Source organism: Oncorhynchus gorbuscha, linkage group LG11, assembly GCF_021184085.1.
Source record: "Oncorhynchus gorbuscha isolate QuinsamMale2020 ecotype Even-year linkage group LG11, OgorEven_v1.0, whole genome shotgun sequence".
Taxonomy (NCBI): Eukaryota; Metazoa; Chordata; class Actinopteri; order Salmoniformes; family Salmonidae; genus Oncorhynchus; species Oncorhynchus gorbuscha.
The window spans coordinates 55,539,774-55,561,327 of NC_060183.1; the positions used below are offsets into that span (position 1 = coordinate 55,539,774).

General features: G+C 42.9%; 3 protein-coding genes across 3 annotated transcripts; all 3 read left to right on the forward strand.

Moving 5' to 3' along the window:
- Positions 1 to 326: 326 nt before the first annotated feature.
- surf2 (surfeit 2) lies at positions 327 to 4,048 on the forward strand. The gene is made up of 6 exons (XM_046370184.1): positions 327 to 523; positions 695 to 846; positions 1,123 to 1,226; positions 1,491 to 1,676; positions 3,644 to 3,762; positions 3,896 to 4,048. The coding sequence occupies exons 1-6, from the start codon at positions 446 to 448 to the stop codon at positions 3,980 to 3,982; spliced, it is 726 nt and encodes a 241-aa protein (XP_046226140.1). The 5' UTR covers positions 327 to 445; the 3' UTR covers positions 3,983 to 4,048.
- A 3,333-nt stretch (positions 4,049 to 7,381) lies between these two features.
- On the forward strand, positions 7,382 to 10,663 carry LOC124047871. The gene is made up of 2 exons (XM_046368194.1): positions 7,382 to 7,508; positions 7,890 to 10,663. The coding sequence occupies exon 2, from the start codon at positions 7,987 to 7,989 to the stop codon at positions 9,793 to 9,795; it is 1,809 nt and encodes a 602-aa protein (XP_046224150.1). The 5' UTR covers positions 7,382 to 7,508; positions 7,890 to 7,986; the 3' UTR covers positions 9,796 to 10,663.
- A 473-nt stretch (positions 10,664 to 11,136) lies between these two features.
- Positions 11,137 to 21,241, forward strand: LOC124048962 (surfeit locus protein 4-like). The gene is made up of 6 exons (XM_046370185.1): positions 11,137 to 11,410; positions 16,492 to 16,678; positions 17,049 to 17,125; positions 17,279 to 17,322; positions 19,584 to 19,770; positions 20,052 to 21,241. Exons 1-6 carry the CDS (start codon positions 11,363 to 11,365, stop codon positions 20,316 to 20,318), a joined length of 810 nt encoding a protein of 269 aa, XP_046226141.1. The 5' UTR covers positions 11,137 to 11,362; the 3' UTR covers positions 20,319 to 21,241.
- The last annotated feature ends 313 nt before the right edge of the window (positions 21,242 to 21,554 follow it).

Consider the following 21,554-nt stretch of genomic DNA (forward strand, 5'->3'; position numbering starts at 1 on the left):
TTTACGTTGCCAAAGAAAGTTAAATAGATAATAAACAAAATTGAAATAAACAATACAAAACGTACAGTAAACTACAATCACAAAATATCAAAAAGAATAAAGACATTTCAAATGTCATATTATTTCTATATACATTTTGTGAATTCTTGGTTGGTGAGTAGACCCCAGACCTCACAACCATGAAGGGCAATGGGTTCTATAGCTGCAAGTATTTTTAGCCAGATCCTAATTGGTGTGTCGAATTGTATGTTTTGATGACATAGATTCATAGAAATATCAGACTACTCCATACTGTTATAAACAATAGGTGGCGCCACAGTCCTATAAGTCTTGAGAGAAAGAAATACGCCCGCGTAGCCACGTGGGGCGAATCACACATGACTGGCACAGCTAGTAGCTAACAAAATAAAATATGAACCTTAGTTAGCTTTCTAGCTAACCTACCATGGAGGACCTACCTGCAGATATCAAAGCTTTCCTTCTGAATCACCCATTTTTTGAACTTACCGACGACGGCAAAAAGGTTAGAATTCCAACCGCACCAAACTTATTTTCACAAAATATCATATAGACTAACGTTGGCAAAAAAGGTAGCTAACGTTGGCTAGCTAGCTAATAATGTTATGCTGTATCTGATGTGAACTACATGACATGTATATGACAGCATTTTGTTTCATCTTTTTATTTTTTTTAGATCAAATGCGTACTCAATGGACATGATTGTCCTTGCAACCTCACAGAGCTCCAGAACTTCACCAAAGGGAAGAAATATCAGAAAATGTGTTCTAATGCAGAGTTCAACTATAGTCAATATGAACCACATGTTGTGCCCAGCTCGAAGCAACCGTAAGTATTCCCCAAGAGCCATAATCTCAGCAGTTGGCGGTTTCGTGTTTTAGAGGGGATGCATCTATGACCTCTTGGCAGATGCTATATGATATTACACCCACATTCAAGGAGGCTAAACATTCCTCCTATCTCTCCAGACCCATCCAGAGGTTCTCCAACTGCTGACACCAATTCTCCAACTGCTGCCTGTCTGTCTCTGAAGTTATGTCCCCACTCTCTAACCAGTTCTTGGGGTTAGGGTAACTGACCAATTCTGTTATGTCTGACCTTCAGCAATCATCTCTTCTGCAAGTTGACGCTCAGACACATCAATCGCCTGCCACACCATGTCTTACAGCATGTCAATGGGAAGCGGTTCCAAAAAGCGAAGAAGAAATGTCAGTACTCCTTGCCACCCAAAATGTCCTTCTTCCTACCTACCCTCAAATGTTGATGCTTCCTTTCCACTCAATGTTTTTAGAGGTTTTCCACTGAGTGCTGTTGTGTGTTGTTTCAGAGGACTTTAGTTCTGCGCTTTCAATTTACCAGTGAATCATCTTTACAATCCATCAGATATGCCTCTAAAATAGAACTACCCGAAACACCACATAGATGGTTGTTTTCACTGTCGTCAGTACAGTTTTGTCTAATCTCTCCCCTAGATGAAGAGTGTGTGCAACAGGGTGTGGAGTACATGCCAGCCAGCCTCCGACAGAAGCAGCCCAGAGATAGAGAGAAAGATGGGGAGAGGGGGCGCAACTTTCAGCGGGGGAATGGAGCGTGGGCTCCTGACTCCAGCGATGAGGGAGGCAGTGACTCCGAGGACAGCATGAGTGACCTGTACCCCTGTTAGTACTTCAGTCATTTTTGTGTGAAAAACAGTCAATGGTGACACTGGCAGTGTCTGAATATACATACTAGCGTACTAAATAGTATGCAAAAAAAATGATTTATAGTATTTAAAATGTCAAAAATAGTACTCTTAATGCGCGATTGCTTTGACTCCTGCCATTCGTTCATTTTGGAACAGCCTGTCAATTTATCTGATCATCAGCTGTATGACACGACTAATGTCTGCTGTGGATGAGCTAGAACACACAGTGCAGTGCCTCGCGAAAGTATTCGGCCCCCTTGAACTTTGCGACCTTTTGCCACATTTCAGGCTTCAAACATAAAGATATAAAACTGTATTCTTTTGTGAAGAATCAACAACAAGTGGGACACAATCATGAAGTGGAACGACATTTATTGGATATTTCAAACTTTTTTAACAAATCAAAAACTGAAAAATTGGGTGTGCAAAATTATTCAGCCCCTTTACTTTCAGTGCAGCAAACTCTCCAGAAGTTCAGTGAGGATCTCTGAATGATCCAATGTTGACCTAAATGACTAATGATGATAAATACAATCCATCTGTGTGTAATCAAGTCTCCGTATAAATGCACCTGCACTGTGATAGTCTCAGAGGTCCGTTAAAAGCGCAGAGTGCATCATGAAGAAAAGGAACACACCAGGCAGGTCCGAGATACTGTTGTGAAGAAGTTTAAAGCCGGATTTGGATACAAAAAGATTTCCCAAGCTTTAAACATCCCAAGGAGCACTGTGCAAGCGATAATATTGAAATGGAAGGAGTATCAGACCACTGCAAATCTACCAAGAACTGGCCGTCCTTCTAAACTTTCAGCTCATACAAGGAGAAGACTGATCAGAGATGCAGCCAAGAGGCCCATGATCACTCTGGATGAACTGCAGAGATCTACAGCTGAGGTGGGAGACTCTGTCCATAGGACAAAAATCAGTCATATATTGCACAAATCAGGCCTTTATGGAAGAGTGGCAAGAAGAAAGCCATTTCTTAAAGATATCCATAAAAAGTGTCGTTTAAAGTTTGCCACAAGCCACCTGGGAGACACACCAAACGTGGAAGAAGGTGCTCTGGTCAGATGAAACCAAAATTGAAAATTTTGGCAACAATGCAAAACGTTATGTTTGGTGTAAAAGCAACACACTGAACACACCATCCCCAATGTCAAACATGGTGGTGGCAGCATCATGGTTTGGGCCTGCTTTTCTTCAGCAGGGACGGGGAAGATGGTTAAAATTGATGGGAAGATGGATGGAGCCAAATACAGGACCATTCTGGAAGAAAACCTGATGGAGTCTGCAAAAGACCTGAGACTGGGACGGAGATTTGTCTTCCAACAAGACAATGATCCAAAACATAAAGCAAAGTCTACAATGGAATGGTTAAAAATAAACATATCCAGGTGTTAGAATGGCCAAGTCAAAGTTCAGACCTGAATCCAATCGAGAATCTGTGGAAAGAACTGAAAACTGCTGTTCACAAATGCTCTCCATCCAACCTCATTGAGCTCGAGCTGTTTTGCAAGGAGGAATGGGAAAAAGTTTCAGTCTCTCGATGTGCAAAACTGATAGAGACATACCCCAAGCGACTTACAGCTGTAATCGCAGCAAAAGGTGGCGCTACAAGTATTAACTTAAGGGGGCTGAATAATTTTGCACGTCCAATTTTTACGTTTTTGATTTGTTAAAGTTTGAAATATCCAATAAATGTCGTTCCACTTCATGATTGTGTCCCACTTGATGTTGATTCTTCACAAAAAAAATACAGTTTTATATCTTTGTTTGAAGCCTGAAATGTGGCAAAAGGTCGTAAAGTTCAAGGGGGCCGAATACTTTCGCAAGGCACTGTGGATTCAAGTATATTATGAGTGGATTCAAGTATATTTTATTTGTTACATTTGCTTCCTTTCTGGAAGGTGAAAACTCATGTCTGGCTTTTCTTTACCTACAGCCACTTTATTCTCTCTGAAAAAGGAGACAGAGGGTATGGAGGAGGAAAAATATGCCTTTAAAACAGATGATGAGGAGGAGATGGAGATTGATAAACAGGCGCCACAGAAACGCAAGAAGGTCAGATGGCTTAACCCTCATGGAACTTTTTTTTCTCACCAGTAGTGTTGAGCAGTGTTCCAAGCAAACAGGTCTGCATGTGGTTGTTGAATTACTGTAATTAGTAACACTGCTCTCTTTGCATCTTCGACAGGTTCAGGATGGGGGTTTCCAGAAGAAATTCAAGAATCATAACTGTAAAAGAAAAGGTTTTAAAAACCATGTTAAAAATATAAAATAAAGGTGAATGCTGTGCCCATGTTAAAAATGGAAAATAAAGGTGAATGCTGTGCTTCTCGCACTTTGATCTTGTGTCATATGCTCTCATCCTGTCGAGTTTTATTAAGTAGATTCAAACATAAGGCTACTACAAGTAGCTAATTATCAGGTTTTCTGTCTAATTTTGAGCAAAAGTTGACAACACTATATCTGTAATGTTCCACACAAAAGCATTTTCTTGTCTTGACATGGATTCTGCTATTGCCCAGCACCAAATGTACATCTTACAGATGCTCTTATCCAGAGCGACTTGCACTCATCAGTGCATACGTATTTATATTTTCCCATACTGGTCCACTGGGAATTGAACCCACAACACTGGCGTTGCATGGACCATGATCTCACAACTATGCCACACAAGACACAATGTTGTCCAATATAGCATCTCAACTACAGCATTTGATGTTCATCATATAGCTCCAACTATGAAAATGTCCCAAATGTACTCACTTGACCATAGATAGTGAAAATGTTTGATAACTGCCAGATGAGGTATTTGATGGCCTACTACCAAGGACTGTCGGCTCTCCTTCTCCGTGGCTGACGTAAGATTTTTTTAAACATGTTAACCCTCGCAAGGCTGCCAGCCCAAAAGGCATCACGAGCTGTGTCCTCAGATCATGCGCAAACCAGCTGGCTGGTGTGTTTACGGACACATACCCTATTACAGGGGCAGAGTCACTGGCTTACTGGTGCTCTTCCATGCAGTCCCTTGGAGGGGTGTGTCACTTGAGTGGGTTGAGTCACTAACGTGGTCTTCCTATCTGGGTTGGTGCCGCCCCTTGGGTTGTGCCGTGGCGGAGATCTTTGTGGGATATACTCGGCCTTGTCTCATGGATGCTAAGTTGGTGGTTGAAGATATCCCTCTAGTGGTGTTGGGGCTGTGCTTTGGCAAAGAGGGTGGGGTTATATCCTGCCTGTTTGACCCTGTCCGGGGGTATCATCGAAATGGGCCACAGTGTCTCCTTACCCCTCCTGTCTCAGCCTCCAGTATTGATGCTGCAGTAGTTTGTGTCGGGGGGCTAGGGTCAGTCTGTTATATCTGGAGTATTTCTCCAGTGTCCTGTGTGAATTTAAGTATGCTCTTTCTAATTCTTTCTTTCTCTCTCTCAGGGGTCCTGAGCCCTAGGACCATGCCTCAGGACTACCTGGCATGATGACTCCTTGCTGTCCCCAGTCCACCTGGCCGGGCTGCTGCTCCAGTTTCAACTGTTCTGTCTGCGGCTATGGAACCCTGACCTGTTCACCGGACGTGCTACCTGTCCCAGATCTGCTGTTTTCGACTCTCTAGAGACAGCAGGAGCGGTAGAGATACTCTCAATGATCGGCTATGAAAAGCCAACTGACATTTACTCCTGAGGTGCTGACCTGTTGCACCCTCTAAAACCACTGTGATTGTTATTATTTGACCATGCTGGTCATTTATGAATATTGGAACATATTGGCCATGTTCTGTTATAATCTCCACCCGGCACAGCCAGAAGAGGACTGGCCACCCCTCATAGCCTGGTTCCTCTCTAGGTTTCTTCCTAGGTTTTGGCCTTTCTAGGGAGTTATTCCTAGCCACCATGCTTCTACACCTGCATTGCTTGCTGTTTGGGTTTTTAGGCTGGGTTTCTGTACAGCACTTTAATAAATTTGATTTGATGATTTGATTTGATTCAATCTCTCCCTATCCCAGTCTGCTGTCCCCAAATGCTTCAAAATGACCACTATTGTTCCTGTACCCAAGAAAGTAAAGGTAACTGAACTAAATGACTATCGCCTGTCGCACTCACTTCTGTCATCATGAAGTGCATTGAGAGGCTTGTCAAGGATCATATCACCTCCTCCTGACCTGTCACACTAGACCCCCTTCAATTTGCTTACCGCCCCAATAGGTCCACAGACAATGCAATCGCCATCACACTGCCCTATCCCATCTGGACAAGAGGAATACTGATGTAAGAATGCTGTTCATTGATTATAGCTCAGCATTAAACACCATAGTATCCTCCAAGCTCATTAAGCAAGAGGCCCTGGGTCTCAACCCCAACCTGTGCAATTGGGTCCTGGACTTCCTGGCGGGCCACCCCCAGGTGGTGAAGGTAGGAAAAAACATCTCCAATTTGCTGATCCTCAACACTGGGGCCCCACAGGGGTGCATGCTCAACCCCTTCTGTACTACCTGTTCACCCATAACTGCATGGCCATGCACGTCTCCAACTCAATCATCAAGTTTGCAGATGACACAACAGTAGTAGGCTAGATTACCAACAATGCTGAGACAACCTACAGGGAGGAGGTAAAGGCACTCGGAGTGTGGTGTCAGCAAAACAACCTCTCACTCAACGTCAACAAAATAAAAGAGAGGATCGTGGACTTCAGGAAACAGCAGAGGGAGCACCCCCCTAACCACATTGAATGGACAGCAGTGGAGAAGGTGGAAAGTTTTAAGTTTCTTGGTGTACACATCATGGACAATCTGAAATGGTCCACCCATACAGACAGTGTGGTGAAGAAGATGCAACAGCGCCTCTTCAACCTCAGGAGGCTGATGAAATTTGGCTTGTCACCTAAAACCCTCACAAACTTTTACAGATGCACAATTGAGAGCATCCTGTCGGGTTGCATCCCCACCTGGTACGGCAACAGCACCACCCACAAATGATAGGCTCTCCAGAGGGTGGTGCGGTCTGCACAACACATCACTGGGGGCAAACTACCTGCCCTCCAGGACACCTACACCACCCGATGTCACAGGAAGGCCAAATAGATCATCAAGGACAACAACCACCCGAGCCACTGCCTGTTCACTCTGCTACCATTCAGAAGGCGAGGTCAGTACAGGTGCATCTAAGCTGGGACCGAGAGACTGAAAAACAGCTTCTATCTCAAGGCCATCAGTCTGTTAAACAGCCATCACTAACACAGAGAGGCTGCTGCCTACATACAGACTTGAAATCATTGGACACTTTAATAAATGGATCACTAGTCACTTTAATAATGACACTTTAATAATGTTTACATATCTTGCATTTCTCACATATATATATATATATATATATATATATATATACTATATATATACATACTGTATTTTATACCATATATTGCATCTTGCCTATGCTGCTCTGTCATTGCTCATCAGTATATTTATAGGTATGTATTCTTATTCCTTTACTTGGATGTGTGTGTATTAGGTAGTTGTTGTGGAATTGTTCGATTACATGTTAGATATTGCTGCACTGTCGGAACTAGAGGCACAAGCATTTCACTACACTCGCAATAACATCTGCTGACCATGTGTACGTGGCCAAAAAAATATTTTATTAAATTGAGAGAACGCGCAAACTTTGGATCTTGTTGTTACTACAAGGTCTTTGCTATTTAGTTTCTGTCGCACATCGTATGACGTAGGAGCAACTGAGGAGTCATCCCTCCACATGTCGTGTGTATCTTTGCAGATCATATTTTCGAGTAAACAACCTTTAACAGATTCGATCGGGGTAAGCGTGCATTTATAAGTGTTGTATATGGTTTCAAATATTCATAGCTACGTTTTCAATGCGTGCTTATTTACTTTCTAGCTAGCTTGGTTGGCCAACGTCAACAAACAACTAGGAGAGGGTCACACAAAGAAGATAGTTTAATTCCAATTGTATTAGCATACTGCCTAGTCTAAGTGATATATTTTACGTTTTGAAATATTAATACATTTGATCAACTATTCGTGCTTTTGCTTCGCGATGGACTCGCCTCATAGCCAGCAGTAGCTTCATGTCAGCTGTAGCTTCATGTCAGCTAACTATATGTAAAGAAGATATGCGTGCAATGAGGATGACGACTTATGTTGGTCTCATATGGCTATTTATTCCTTCTTGTTACAGGGGATTCAACATAATCAGTCCCACAAATTATCTCCTAAACTGAGAACATTGACAGGACTCTTCTTTGGGTCCTTGCTCTCCACAACAGCTGTTTGCTATGGCAACTTCATCCCCAAGGTTCACGTGGTGTGATTGTCGCAAACACAAGATTCCTGTCAAAGACACCCATGAGCTGTGCCTGCACTGTCTGGGCATCCAGCATGCCAAGGAGGCTGTGCTGGAGTACGGCAAATGCCCGCACTGTGCCAAGATGGACTGGAGCACCTGCATCAACCGCCTCACTAAAGTTCAGGAGATAATGCACCGCGAGAGCCAGCAGAGGAAGCACGAGGCAGCACAGTCTGAAGTTCAGCCCAAACCTGAGACCACTTCAGCTCCCATCAAGGAACCAAAACCTGAAGAAAATACAGTCCCCACCCTGCCCCCACATCGGCTCTCTGCTTCCACACCAGCCCATTCCTCCACCATGCCAGTGTTGTTCACCATCCTCTCCCCACCCCCAGCGCAGGCAGGGGACAATTTGGGCATCCCAAAAGGCACTTTTCTCTCACAACTTGCTATTCAGCAGTCAGCTGACTCCACCCCATCCTTGAGCCAATCAGGTTCCAACATGCTGACCTCCAGCTCCTGTAAACGACACGGTTTCTCATCGTGCTGCTCCAAACGCTCCAAACGAAGCCGCGGTAGCCACAGGCGGAGACGCTCTCCCTCCTCCTCCTCTTCCTCTTCAGGCTGGACCTCTGATGAAGATGATTCCTGCCCCTCTGGAAAGGGAAGGAGGTCTCAGAGGGAGTCGCGGCAAGCTGTCCGGTCAGAGAGGAGGCACGGGGAGCTGGTGGAGGTTGTTCAACAGGCCGTTCAGCTACAGTGGGCTGTTCTGGAGAAGCGCATTGAGGCTCTAGAGAGGAGAGGTGCTGAGGCTGTTGTGTCTTTCCCCACTCCAGCCCAAACTATACATCTTCACGCCTCCATCCCTCTGGCATCCACCTCGTCTCAGGAGGGCAACCAGAGAGATTTATCCTGCCCTGTCAGCGAGCAGCTGGTGACGGAATCTATGTCCGGTACCATTGTGAAACAGGAAGAGGAGCCTTCCTCCATTTCGTTTGCCTTGAGACCTCTCAGTGATGGACACCGTGAAGGGGAGGATGCCTCTCAGTCAACTGAGGGTCCTATCTCTAAACACGACTTACTGGAAGCTCTGGAGCTTCAGAGCCTCATGGCGCGTGCTGCCAAGTATCTTGGTATAGACATTCCCAGCACACCAACCAGCCTCAGCCCACCAGACCCCACAATGGTGCCGGAGTTTGAGGACCTGGTCCAGAGCTCTTGGCCAAACCCTGCCAGCTCGAAACCGTACAGGGAGCTTTTCTCTAAGATGTACAGGCTTCACGACTGCCAGTCTCCAGCCTATGACCAGATGCCCCAGGTCAACTGCTTCATGTCGGCCATCTTCCAGGCGGTGAAGCCCACGGAGAACAAGGAGGCGCCGGTGCCAGCTGAGCGATGGCGTTTCACTGAGACTCTAGTAGAGAGGATGTACCAGACTGCTGGCATGCTTGCCAAGACGGCCAACTACCTGCGCTACCTATCAGACTACCAGAGGAGGCTTCTGCTGGAGATCACTGAGGATTGTCCAGCACAGCGTTTTATGGCGGCCCTTAACGAGCTGAAGCTCATTGGCCAGTTCACCCTCCAGCTGTCCTCCCACCAGGCTGAACTGTCTGGAAGAGTCATGGCTGCTTCTGTAGCCATCCGAAGACAGGTCTGGATGGCTAAGACCAACTACACAGACTCTCTGAAAGCCACTGTGGCTGACCTTCCATTTGTGGTCAGTCACACCTTTGGGGTTAGCTCAGCCTCTGGCCCTAGCTCGACTGGAATGGTGTGCAAACAGGAACCGTTGTAAAGGCTACATTTGTTACATGTACAAAAAGTGTGAGAAGTATGAACTTTTACCTGTGCTGAATTGGGTTGAGGCCACTAAATGGTTCACTTGTAGACATGTAAATATGGAAATATTCTTTATAGTCTTATTGCACTCCAGTTCAATATACGTTTTGATAGAATGTTTTTTTTTTTTTTTAATCTAGGAATTTTTCAACTGTTTTTGAACAAAGGTAGCATAGTATCTGTCTTGACTGCATTACTGTACTTTTGACTATGTGTTTGCTAAACTTCTTCAGAGGTTATGTTGAAAGTAAGTTTCTTGTTTATTATGAGACTTAGTGCCTTCAGAAAGTATTCACACCGCTTGACTTTTTCCACATTTTGTTTTACAGCCTGAATTTTAAAATGGATTACTTTGACATTTTGTTTCACTGACCTACACACAATATCCCATAATGTCAAAGTGGATTTAATCTTTTTTCTTATTTTTTTACAAATTCATAAAAAAATGAAAGCTGAAATGTCTTGAGTCAATTAAGTACTCAACCCCTTAGTTATAGCAACCCTAAATAAGTTCAGGACTAATATGTTGCATGGATTCACTCTGTGTGCAATAAGTGTTTTAACATTAGTTTTGAATGACTACCTCATCTCTGTACCTCACACATACAATTATCTGTAAGGTCCCTTAGTCGAGCAGTACATTTCTAACACAGATTCAACCGCAAAGACCAGCGAGGTTTTTCAATATAAAAATAAATACATGTAAATACTTTCTGAAGACACTGTATGATCGATATCATCTATTATTTTTCTGTCCACTACCTCACTCTTCTGCAGAAGTTATGTTAATGCATAAAAAGTATAATAAAAGTGCACAAATATTATCCTCTGATTTTGTAGTTATTGTGAAAATAGTCCGTATAAGGGTTAATATTGAATAGGAAATGTCACCTCATCTTCCGCATAGAGATGATCAAATAAATGTACGTCTGTAGCATGGCAGAAATCAAATCTAATTTAATTGATCACATACACGTGTTTAGCAGACGTTTTTGCGGGTGTGGCGAAGTGCTTGTTTCCCAATATTGGGTCACATTGAAGATTGTTTACATGTTGGTGTTTTTGTCATGCTGCTTGATACACTACAGTAGGCCATATCTCGTGTAAATTTGTAATGTTCTCATCTATAATTGTTTACATGAGCAAACCAGTAAACATGGCAAAATGACGAACCCCCTGGATAAGTATACGTGGCAAACAGCGCTCCGTAGACCAATGCTGCGTTCCGGTGAATGTCTGAACTAGGAAACTTAGACATTTTCGACTTGGCAACTAGTTGAACGCGGCACTTGTACAGCTACAAATACACAGTAATTCGGGACATTTCAGAGTTTTCTAGTTCCGACTAGTACATGAACGTTGCCAAACGAGGTGCTATCCTTGCAACGTGAAGCATTGTGGGGCAGAGGCGCATTTGTGACAGCGAAGAATTGCTCAAGTGAATATCGGAGGCAGAGGAGTTAGCTAATATTACCTTCACGTTGATAACGTATAGCACTAAGCCTCAGTATCTATCGTTAGACATGGGGCAGGAGGAGCTCATGAGTCAAGCTGAAGATGTGGCGGACCAGGTAACTTCCTCGTTTCACAGCTAGTTAGTTGTTAGCTAGCGGTACCTTACAGTCCGACTCAAAGGAAATCTGGGTTCTTAAAGTTACAGTACCGTTACAGCTAGCCACAGCTGCTTGACTGAGTGACTCGTTATAGCTTGATGGCTAATATTACTTGCTCAACTAGCTAGCTACACGCATTATTTCCTGTTACTGTAATTCGTTTACCTAGCTACATAGTTTTCCACCTACGTTAACGTTATCACACGATAGCTATCATCATGTAGCTAATAGCCAATGACTGCAGCAGTACAAAAGTGCACAAATGATTGTCCTCTTGTGCTTTTCCTGCTTGTTGTAGTCAGATCCACACATGCATGGTTCTGGTTGTACTGTTAGCTATCTAACGTTAATGTCTGGTTAGCAAATATAACTCTGGCCACATAGTAACTAACGCCAGTTGACTGTACTGTAAGTTACCTAGTTGATACATTTTGTATGGCTTGTTCTGGTGGCCTTCCAAACTAATTGGTAAATCAGTGGCACTGTCTCAATTCCTCACTGCAAAATGTGTTTGTAAACCTCGACGCCGTAAATTTTATGGCAAGTCATTTTCTAAAAGTTCCTATTTAGTTTTAATCACAATTCCTAAGTATTATTAATCACTTTACCATTGTGAAATGGTACTGTGGTTGCTCAATCGTGTGTTGGGCTTATATTGCCAACAACATGGAGGGCTTTGCAGCTTACCTCTTGTAGCCAGGGCCTATTACATGTGGTTGGTTCTATTGAACTAACTCTTTTAGCTGAAATGCAAAGAACTGTGCACATTGACTGCCCCACAGCCATGCCACCACACTCAGTTCTTATGATGGTGTGTGTTGTGTAATGTATAAGAAAGAAAATGTGAACATGTTATGGTCTTGTATGCCCCTACAGTAGGTCTAGCTTGTTGTCCTGTGGATTAAATTGCAATCCCCTTGAAATGCTCTGGTATATAAGGGGACAGTGTCAAGAAACCCATAGTTCGGTTACATGTATGTGTTACCCAGTATGAAGATTACACAGGAAGTCATATAATGCAAGCCTTACAATGCCTTATATCCTTCGATAGGAAGTTACAATATATCATTTCAAATTGCTCTAGCCTACAGACTTGCTTTAACCACTTGAGCTTTTTCTGTTTACTTGGCCTGTTTGTTTTTCTTTACACAGTTGACATACTACACAATTGACATACCCTAAGGATATACATTCAGTGAGTGTCTAATCATAGGTAGAGAATACAATGGGATCTCTGTGGGTGTAACCTAGTCTTGTTACTTTTATGTGAACTTTTTGAATTAGCACTAGCTAATACCAAATATTTGGTTTACCACCAGGTATATGACATGCCCAAGTCCACTCCTTGAGTTATTTTACAGCAATGCTTAATGTCAAAGTCTGAACATGTACACCTCAAATTGCTGTGCCATGAAACGTGGCTTAAGGTAGGCCTGACCTACTCTTTCAAAGGCACATTCTTCACTAATAAGCTCTAAGAAAACAGTTTTAGTCTAATGTAGGCTACTCTACTATGCTCTATATCTAGGCTGTCACAACACCTTCTACATCCTCTGATTGGCTGCTAGGCCCTCATGTGCCACTATGAATGGTCAAGTTTGTTTTTCATGGCTCGGTGCCCCGGGTGGGCAGATTCTGTACATTGTAGACCATTCCATTGGTCCTTAAGTGAAATCTCCACCCATCCGGGGCACCGGGCCACGCAAAACGAACTCGCCCACTGACGTGGGAGTTGTTGAACTGTGATAGGCTGCCAAGACCAGGCAGTGCTGATGTGGACTGTATGGTGGGAGGGGTGTGGGATGATTAATGTTCTTCTGCTGTACTTCCTTTAGTAGGTAGAAGATGATCAGTTTCAATGTATGGAGGGAAGCCAACATAATGGAGCTTTAGTAAATGTAGGACAGTTTTTTTTTTTGCGATCTAAGTGAGCAGGGGTTTATTTCACACATAGTGGTTGCAAGGGTCAATAACCTGACACAGGATATATTTGGATTTGCAGAATTTAAAAGTTTGTAACATAGTACTTTACTACATTGATGCTGACACAAACCAGTGTGTTTTTTTTCCTATGAGAGCCTGTTTTAGTCCATCTTCCTAATAAATAACCCTAACCCTTCTTACCCCACCTCAGTCCCTGCTGAAATGCAACCATCTTTCTTATGCTCTGTCTATTGTCCCATATTGCTTTTGGAATGCCCTTGCATGTTATCTCATGATTTTTCAGTATATTTATTTCCTTTTCCCCATTCAGGTAAAGCCAGTAGGAGGATTTGCACTCAGGCTAGAATTAATGGTGGCTGGTGCGTAGAAAACATTTCTATAGAGTTCAAAAAGGTCCTCACTCCAACCATGAAAAGGAATAACCCAGTAAAATAACCTAATGAAGTCTAGACAAAAAATAATATACTTAACTTAATCCATGCTCAAGGAGTTGCTAGAGCGCTCTTCATCATATTGTTGCACTGTACGCATCCTCTGCATTTATAGCTACCATTTGGAAAAGGGCGTGAAAGAGCCTGGCTGATTTTCTTTTGTGGTTGGCAGTTTGCATGAACCAATTTATTGCGTAAATTGCAACCTCTCCTATACACAATAAGTGGTGGATTTTTAAATTCAGCTGGCAAAACTGGGTCTCATGATAAAATATGCGTTTTTCTTGACCACATCTCCCACTTTTTGCAAGTTCAAAGTATGTGGTTGTGAACATTACGGAGTGTTCTTTAGTATTATATATGTGGTTGTGAACATTACGGAGTGTTCTTTAGCTTTGGTATATGTGGTTGTGAACATTACGGAGTGTTCTTTAGCTTTAGTATATGTAGTTGCGAACATTACGGAGTGTTCTTTAGCTTTCGTATTATATATGTGGTTGTGAACATTAGTGTTCTTTAGCTTTAGCGGGTCTTATTTCTAACAGTTCATCTTGTTTTTCCCAAAGCCAAATTAAGAGCTTCATCCACACATTGTGGTGAATAGCCTCTTAGAAACCTAGTGCGCATCTCCGCTGCTTTTTCTAGATAATCCTCTATGGAGTGGCATATACGGCGCAGTCTGAAAAACTGGCTTCTATGACGTCCTCTTTTTAAATGCTCAGGATGGAACCTGTCCCCCTGTAATAGTATTTCTGTCCGTTTCTTTTCTATACAGAGTTGTAAACAGGGTTCCATTTGATTTCTCAATCCACATATTGAGGTAATAAACAGTTGAGTGTCACATTCAATAGTTACTTTGAGATTGGGGTCAATGTCATTGAGTAGTGCCGTAAAATCTTGATGGCTCGATGGCAATTTGAATGCACAGAAATACTGTGACACAATCCTGAGGCCCATTGTGAGGCTTACTGTGTCCAACAGATACATATCTGTATTCCCAGTCATGTGAAATTCATATATTGGTGCCTAATGAATTTATTTAAATTGACTGATTTCCTTATGAACTGTAACTCAGTAAATTATTTGAAATTATTGCATGTTGCGTTTTATATTTTTGGTCAGTATAGATGGATACAATAGTCAGTACAAATCTGAGAGGGCAGGGCAGAGGCACTGCTGGTGCATCTACAAGAGGTCGACCGATTATGATTTTACAACGTTGCTACCGATTTTATTGGAGAACCAAAAATACAGATTAATCGGCCAATTTTTTTTATTTGTTATTTTTTTATTTTTGTAATAATGACAATTACAACAATACTGAATGAACACTTCTTTTAACTTAATATAATACATCAATAAAATCTATTTAGCCTCAAGTAGATAATGAAACATGTTCAATTTGGTTTAAATAATGCAAAAACAAAGTGTTGGAGAAGAAAGTGCAATATGTGCTATGTAAGAAAGCTAACGTTTCAGTTCCTTGCTCAGAACGAGAACATATGAAAGCTGGTGGTTTCTTTTAACATGAGTCTTCAATATTCCCAGGTAAGAAGTTTTAGGTTGTAGTTATTATAGAAATTATAGGACCTTTTCCCTCTATACCATTTGTATTTAATTAACCTTTGACTATTGGATATTCTTATAGGCACTTTAGTATTGCCAGTGTAACAGTATAGCTTCCGTCCCTCTCCTCACTTCTCCCTGGGCTCGAACCAGCAACGCAACGACAACAGCCACCATCGAAGCAGCGTTAACCATGCAGAGCAAGGGGAACAACTACTAGAAGGCTCAGAGCGAGTGAGGTTTGAAACGCTATTAGCGCGCTAACTAGCTAGCCATTTCACTTCGGTTACACCTGCCTCATCTCGGGAGTTGATAGGCTTGAAGTCATAAACAGCGCAATGCTTGACGCACAATGAACGCACTACAGTGCTGTTTGAATGAATGTTTACGCGCCTACTTCTGCCTCCCACTGCTCAGTCAGATACTTGTATGCTTGCTTGTATGCTCAGTCAGATTATATGCAACGCAGGACACGCTAGATAATATCTAGTAATATCATCAACCATGTGTATGTAGTTAACTAGTGATTGTTTTTTATAAGAAGTTTAATGCTAGCTAGCAACTTACCTTGGCTTACTGCATTTGTGTAACAGGAAGGCTCCTTGTGGAGTGCAACGAGAGAGAGGCAGGTCATTATTGCGTTGAACTAGTTAACTGTAATGTTGCAAGATTGGATCCTCTGAGCTGACAAGGTGAAAATCTGTTCTGCCCCTGAACAAGGCAGTTAACCCACCGTTCCCAGGCCGTCGTTGAAAAAAAGAATGTGTTCTTAACTGACTTGCCTAGTTAAATAAAGGTATATATAAAAATATAAAGAATTGGCGCCAAAAAATACAGATTTCCAATTGTTATGAACACTTCAAATCGGCCCTAATTAATCGGCCATTCCGATTAATCGGTCGACCTCTAGCATCGACACAACATTACAAAAAATACACAAGGTCCAATCCCAATTTCAGAGCTTGGGGGTGTAGAGATTTTAAAAGGAAGATTAATGTCCTCATTCACCCTGTTTTACTGTCAATGCTAGTGCCTGCTGAAATGTCCTTGTCGTCTATCCCAAATGCATGCTTAAATGTCCCTTTCTCTCTCTCGCAGTTCTTGCGAGTGACTAAGCAGTACCTGCCTCACCTGGCCCGGCTGTGTCTAATCAGCACCTTTCTGGAGGACGGCATACGCATGTGGTTCCAGTGGAATGAGCAGAAGGACTACATTGAGGCCACATGGGGCTGCGGCTACTTCCTGGCTACCTGCTTCGTACTGCTCAACCTCACAGGACAGCTTGGTGAGCAAGGCTGGGATCATCAGCTTGTCATCAATGTTTTTATCTTTACAATCTGCATGGGTCCAGATAGGATCCATCCATGCATGGATTGAAAAGCTTGCTCAGTAAGTCTCTCAAGTGCCTTTTAGCCCAGGACTAAGGTTAATCTGGGTTCGTGCCAAAACCCCACGATCATTCATTTACTATTGACTAATTTGAGTCAATAGTGTGGTGTGGGCCGTGAATGATGACCCATACCGTCTTTGAAGGCTGGGGAAAGATACGGGGGTTGAAATAAGTGTGAATGTCACCCTTTTGGGGGAAGATGGGGGGAACAAACTGTTGTGCTGGTTCGATCCTAACTGTCTGTCATTCTTTTTCTCTCCAACAGGTGGCTGTGTCCTTATCCTCAGTAGACATTTTGTACAGTATGCCTGCTTTGGATTATTTGGAATCATAGCTTTACAGGTGAGGAAATATCTAACATATTGGTATTGCAATGCACCCCTCTGTGATTTTTGGGCTGACAGAACTCAAATGGTTGACAGCATGACACTGGTTATGTTCATGAATTTCTGGCTATGTAATATTTCATGCTGAATTTATTTTTATTTTCTCTAGACGGTTGCATACAGTATTTTATGGGACATAAAATTTCTGATGAGGTAGGTCTCCCATTAAGTTTATGAATAAGATACAGTGGGGCAAAAAGGTATTTAGTTAGCCACCAATTGTGCAAGTTCTCCCACTTAAAAAGATGAGAGGTCTGTAATTTTCATCATAGGTACACTTCAACTATGACAGACAAACTGAGGGAAATAAATCCAGAAAATCATGATGGTGGAAAATAAGTATTTGGTCAATAACAAAAGTTTATCTCAATACTTTGTTATATACACTTTCTTGGCAATGACAGAGGTCAAATGTTTTCTGTAAGTCTTCACAAGGCTTTCACACACTGTTGCTGGAATTTTGGCCCATTCCTCCATGCAGATCTCCTCTAGAGCAGTGATGTTTTGGGGCTGTTGCTGGGCAACATGGACTTTCAACTCCCTCCAAAGATGTTCTATGGGGTTGAGATCTGGAGACTGGCTAGGCCACTCCAGGACCTTGAAATGCTTCTTACGAAGCCACTCCTTCGTTGACCGGGCAGTGTGTTTGGGATCATTGTCATGCTGAAAGACCCAGCCACGTTTCATCTTCAATGGCCTTGCTGATGGTAGGCTTTGTTACTTTGGTCCCAGCTCTCTGCAGGTCATTCACTAGGTCCCCCCGTGTGGTTCTGGGATATTTGCTCACCGTTCTTGTGATCATTTTGACCCCCCGGGGTGAGATCTTGCGTGGAGCCCCAGATCGAGGGAGATTATCAATGGTCTTGTATGTCTTCCATTTCCTAATAATTGCTCCCACAGTTGATTTCTTCAAACCAAGCTGCCTACCTATTGCAGATTCAGTCTTCCCAGCCTGGTGCAGGTCTACAATTTTGTTTCTGGTGTCCTTTGACAGCTCTTTGGTCTTGGCCATAGTGGAGTTTGGAGTGTGACTGTTTGAGGTTGTGGACAGGTGTCTTTTATACTGATAACAAGTTCAAACAGGTGCCATTAATATAGGTAACGAGTGGAGGACAGAGGAGCCTCTTAAAGAAGAAGTTACAGGTCTGTGAGAGACAGAAATCTTTCTTGTTTGTAGGTGACCAAATACTTATTTTCCACCATAATTTGCAAATAAATTCATAAAAAATCCTACAATGTGATTTTGTCTGTCATAGTTGAAGTGTACCTATGAAAATTACAGGCCACATCTTTTTAAGTGGGAGAACTTGCACAATTGGTGGCTGACTAAATACTTTTTTGCCCCACTGTATTTACATATTAAATTGAAAACATACATTTGACTTAAGTTTCTTTTCCATTACTTTACCAATTACACTCACCGGTCAGTTTTATTAGGTACAGGGTTAGGGTTTAGTACCTAGGCCCCATTTGCCTCCAGAACAGCCAGAATTTTTCAGGGGCATGGATTATACAAGTCGGAAACGTTCCACAGGGATGTTGGTCCATGCTGAAGCGATGGCATCACGCAGCTGCTGCAGATTGGATGGCGGTATGCCATCACCACCATCCTGTACCTTTGAAACTAGGCAAGACGGGACCATTGACTTTTGTGCTGCTTCTGCCAACTCCTGACTCTGCCATCAGAGTGATGCAACAGGGACTGGGATTCGTCTGACCACGCAATGTTGTTCCACTCCTCAATTCTCCAGTGTTGGTGATCACATGCACACTTTTTTTTAGCTGATAGGAGTGGAACACTGTGTGGTCATCTGCTGCAATAGCCCAGCCGTGACAAGGATCGACGAGTTGTGCTTTCCAAGATGCCGTTCTGCACACCACTGTTGTACTGAGCCGTTAATAGCCTGTTTATGGCCCGCCTGTTAGCTTGCACGATTCTTACAATTCTCCTTCGACCTCTCATCAACAAGCTGTTTTCACCCACAGGACTGCTGCTGACTGGATGTTTGTTTGTCGCACCATTCTGGGGAAACCCTATAGACATTGTCATGTGTGAAACGCCCGGGGGGGGGGGGGGGTCGTTTCTGAGATACTGGATCTGGTGTGTCTGGCACCGACAATCATACCATGCTCAAAGTTGCTTAGGTCACTTCTTTTGCTCATTCTAACGTTCCATCGAACAGTAACTGGATGCCTGTCTGCATTATATAGCAAACCATGGCCACGTGACTCCCTGTAGGAGCGATGCATTTTCATGAACGGGTTGGTGTACCTAATAAACTGACCATTGAGTGTTTATGTGTCTTAACCTTGGGTACATTTTCCTGTCTGTCCCACTAATTCTATAATACTTTATTTTGAACTATGGATCCTCTTACACCCTGTCCCCTCCTTCCCTCTAACTCCTCTCTCAGGAACCTTGCCCTGGGCGGTGGACTCCTGCTGTTACTAGCGGAGTCGCGTTCAGAAGGGAAGAGCATGTTCGCTGGTGTCCCCTCCATGGGAGAGAGCTCGCCAAAGCAGTACATGCAGCTGGGAGGGAGAGTCCTGCTGGTGCTCATGTTCATGACCCTGCTGCACTTTGACCCCAGCTTCTTCTCGGTGAGTAGACCACACCGCCTTGCATCTATGGTGCCACTCAGGAGGGACTGTAGGTATAGGGGGAAAAATCAGTATTATGCATTTTCTCATAAGTATACAGAGATCAAACTGAGTTTGCATTTGGAGTATTTCTTTGAAGATTATGCACAGTTATCTTAGGCTGCCAAATATCTAAAAACCATATGAAGTGCTGCATTCATTTAGATAGGTTCTGGTGCAACTGTTGAACAGGAGCATTGGTGGTTCAGACTTCTAAACCATGTGTCCCTCCACTCACCCAGATCCTCCAGAACATGGTGGGTACGGCCCTCATTATCCTGGTAGCCATCGGCTTCAAGACCAAGCTGGCAGCCCTGACCCTGGTAATATGGCTGCTGGCCATCAACATCTACTTCAACGCCTTCTGGGCGGTGCCCGCCTACAAGCCTATGCATGACTTCCTCAAGTACGACTTCTTCCAGACCACGTCCGTCATCGGGGGGCTGCTGTTGGTCGTAGCACTGGGGCCCGGCGGGGTGTCCATGGATGAGAAGAAGAAGGAGTGGTAGGGAGAGGGGGATACACATTTTTCTGGCCAACCACATCCACAGCAACCTCCCCCTCCGCCACTCTGTCTCATCCTTTCTTTTCTTTTTTCACATTGTTTTCCAGCTGCTGTTTTGAGTTCAATATGGTTGATACTGGATTTTTTTATACACCTATTTATGTCTGCTTTATTTTGTGGCAAGAGAGAACCCCAGCTGATTTTGAATAAGTTGTCGAAGTGTAAGGTAACTAATGAGTTACAGTGGAGTTTAAAAAAAAGTTGTTGCAGAAGGTATGAATATCCCAATGTATTTATGGATGTTACCATAACCTTTCAGAAATAACCCGTTTTTTGGGAACAGACAAAAAACAGGAAGTGGTAAAGGTGTATCATCAGTTTGATTGCCAATGAAAACACCAATCTTTTCCTGCTTGGATGTTGGACTATCTGTGACTTGCTCATATCAATCCTGAGACTGCAGGCACTGAATACGATACAATTCTCCCTCACTCTAGGTTGCCATCTACCCCTCGGGATGAATTGCAGGGGGTGTGTACATTGTATACTACTATTCAAAATGGTGGATTGAAGTGTGCTTGATTTAATATTGAAACCCAATTGCTAGCACCTGAAATCTTTTTGGGCACTTTGTACTGTATGTCTTGTGCAAATGCCTAGTAAAAACTAGTAACTGTATTTTAACAGGGCAATAGGGGGAGCTCAACATTTTTGTAAAACACCATATTCTACAATATAGAGAAGCAAGTAGAACTGGACAGTCCGTGATCACCCGACATTGTATTTGCTCATGTTTATGTTCTATACGGTTTAAGAAAAGAGAAATATTAAGTATTGATTTTCAGAAGTTTATATTGTATTTTTGAGTATTTGTTTTGTTTTTACGAGATCATGGCGAATAAATAAAAAAATATCTGTTTGCTCTCATCTTGATCTCAATATGGGTCTGTTTGTGTTAATAATTTAGATATATTTAGTTTAAATTAATTAGTCCAGGGGTTTTAAACTATGGTTTGGGACCCATGAGGGGTGGGTCGCAAGTTGAGTAAACATAATCACACACTTTCTTCTTAATTTGGGTCGTCCGAGGACAGTACATTTCTCATTTGGGTCTCAAATTGAAAAAGTTAAGAACCTCCTGAATTAGTCTAATCTCTGACGAAACTCAACTAGGGTGGGACTTATTCCCTTGCTGCTGCTCCCATTCGTTGACGCTCCAAAGGCAAAGTCACGTTTTCAT

What these genes read in the sequence shown, in the direction of transcription:
- surf2 (XM_046370184.1), top strand. Translation starts at nt 446, where the DNA reads ATGGAGGACCTACCTGCAGATATCAAAGCTTTCCTTCTGAATCACCCA. An exon ending in TTACCGACGACGGCAAAAAG is followed by an intron (nt 524 to 694) that starts GTTAGAATTCCA and finishes TATTTTTTTTAG; the next exon opens with ATCAAATGCGTACTCAATGG. An exon ending in CATGAGTGACCTGTACCCCT is followed by an intron (nt 1,677 to 3,643) that starts GTTAGTACTTCA and finishes CTTTACCTACAG; the next exon opens with CCACTTTATTCTCTCTGAAA.
- LOC124047871 (XM_046368194.1), top strand. Translation starts at nt 7,987, where the DNA reads ATGGCAACTTCATCCCCAAGGTTCACGTGGTGTGATTGTCGCAAACAC.
- LOC124048962 (XM_046370185.1), top strand. Translation starts at nt 11,363, where the DNA reads ATGGGGCAGGAGGAGCTCATGAGTCAAGCTGAAGATGTGGCGGACCAG. An exon ending in CAACCTCACAGGACAGCTTG is followed by an intron (nt 16,679 to 17,048) that starts GTGAGCAAGGCT and finishes TCTCTCCAACAG; the next exon opens with GTGGCTGTGTCCTTATCCTC. An exon ending in TTGACCCCAGCTTCTTCTCG is followed by an intron (nt 19,771 to 20,051) that starts GTGAGTAGACCA and finishes CCACTCACCCAG; the next exon opens with ATCCTCCAGAACATGGTGGG.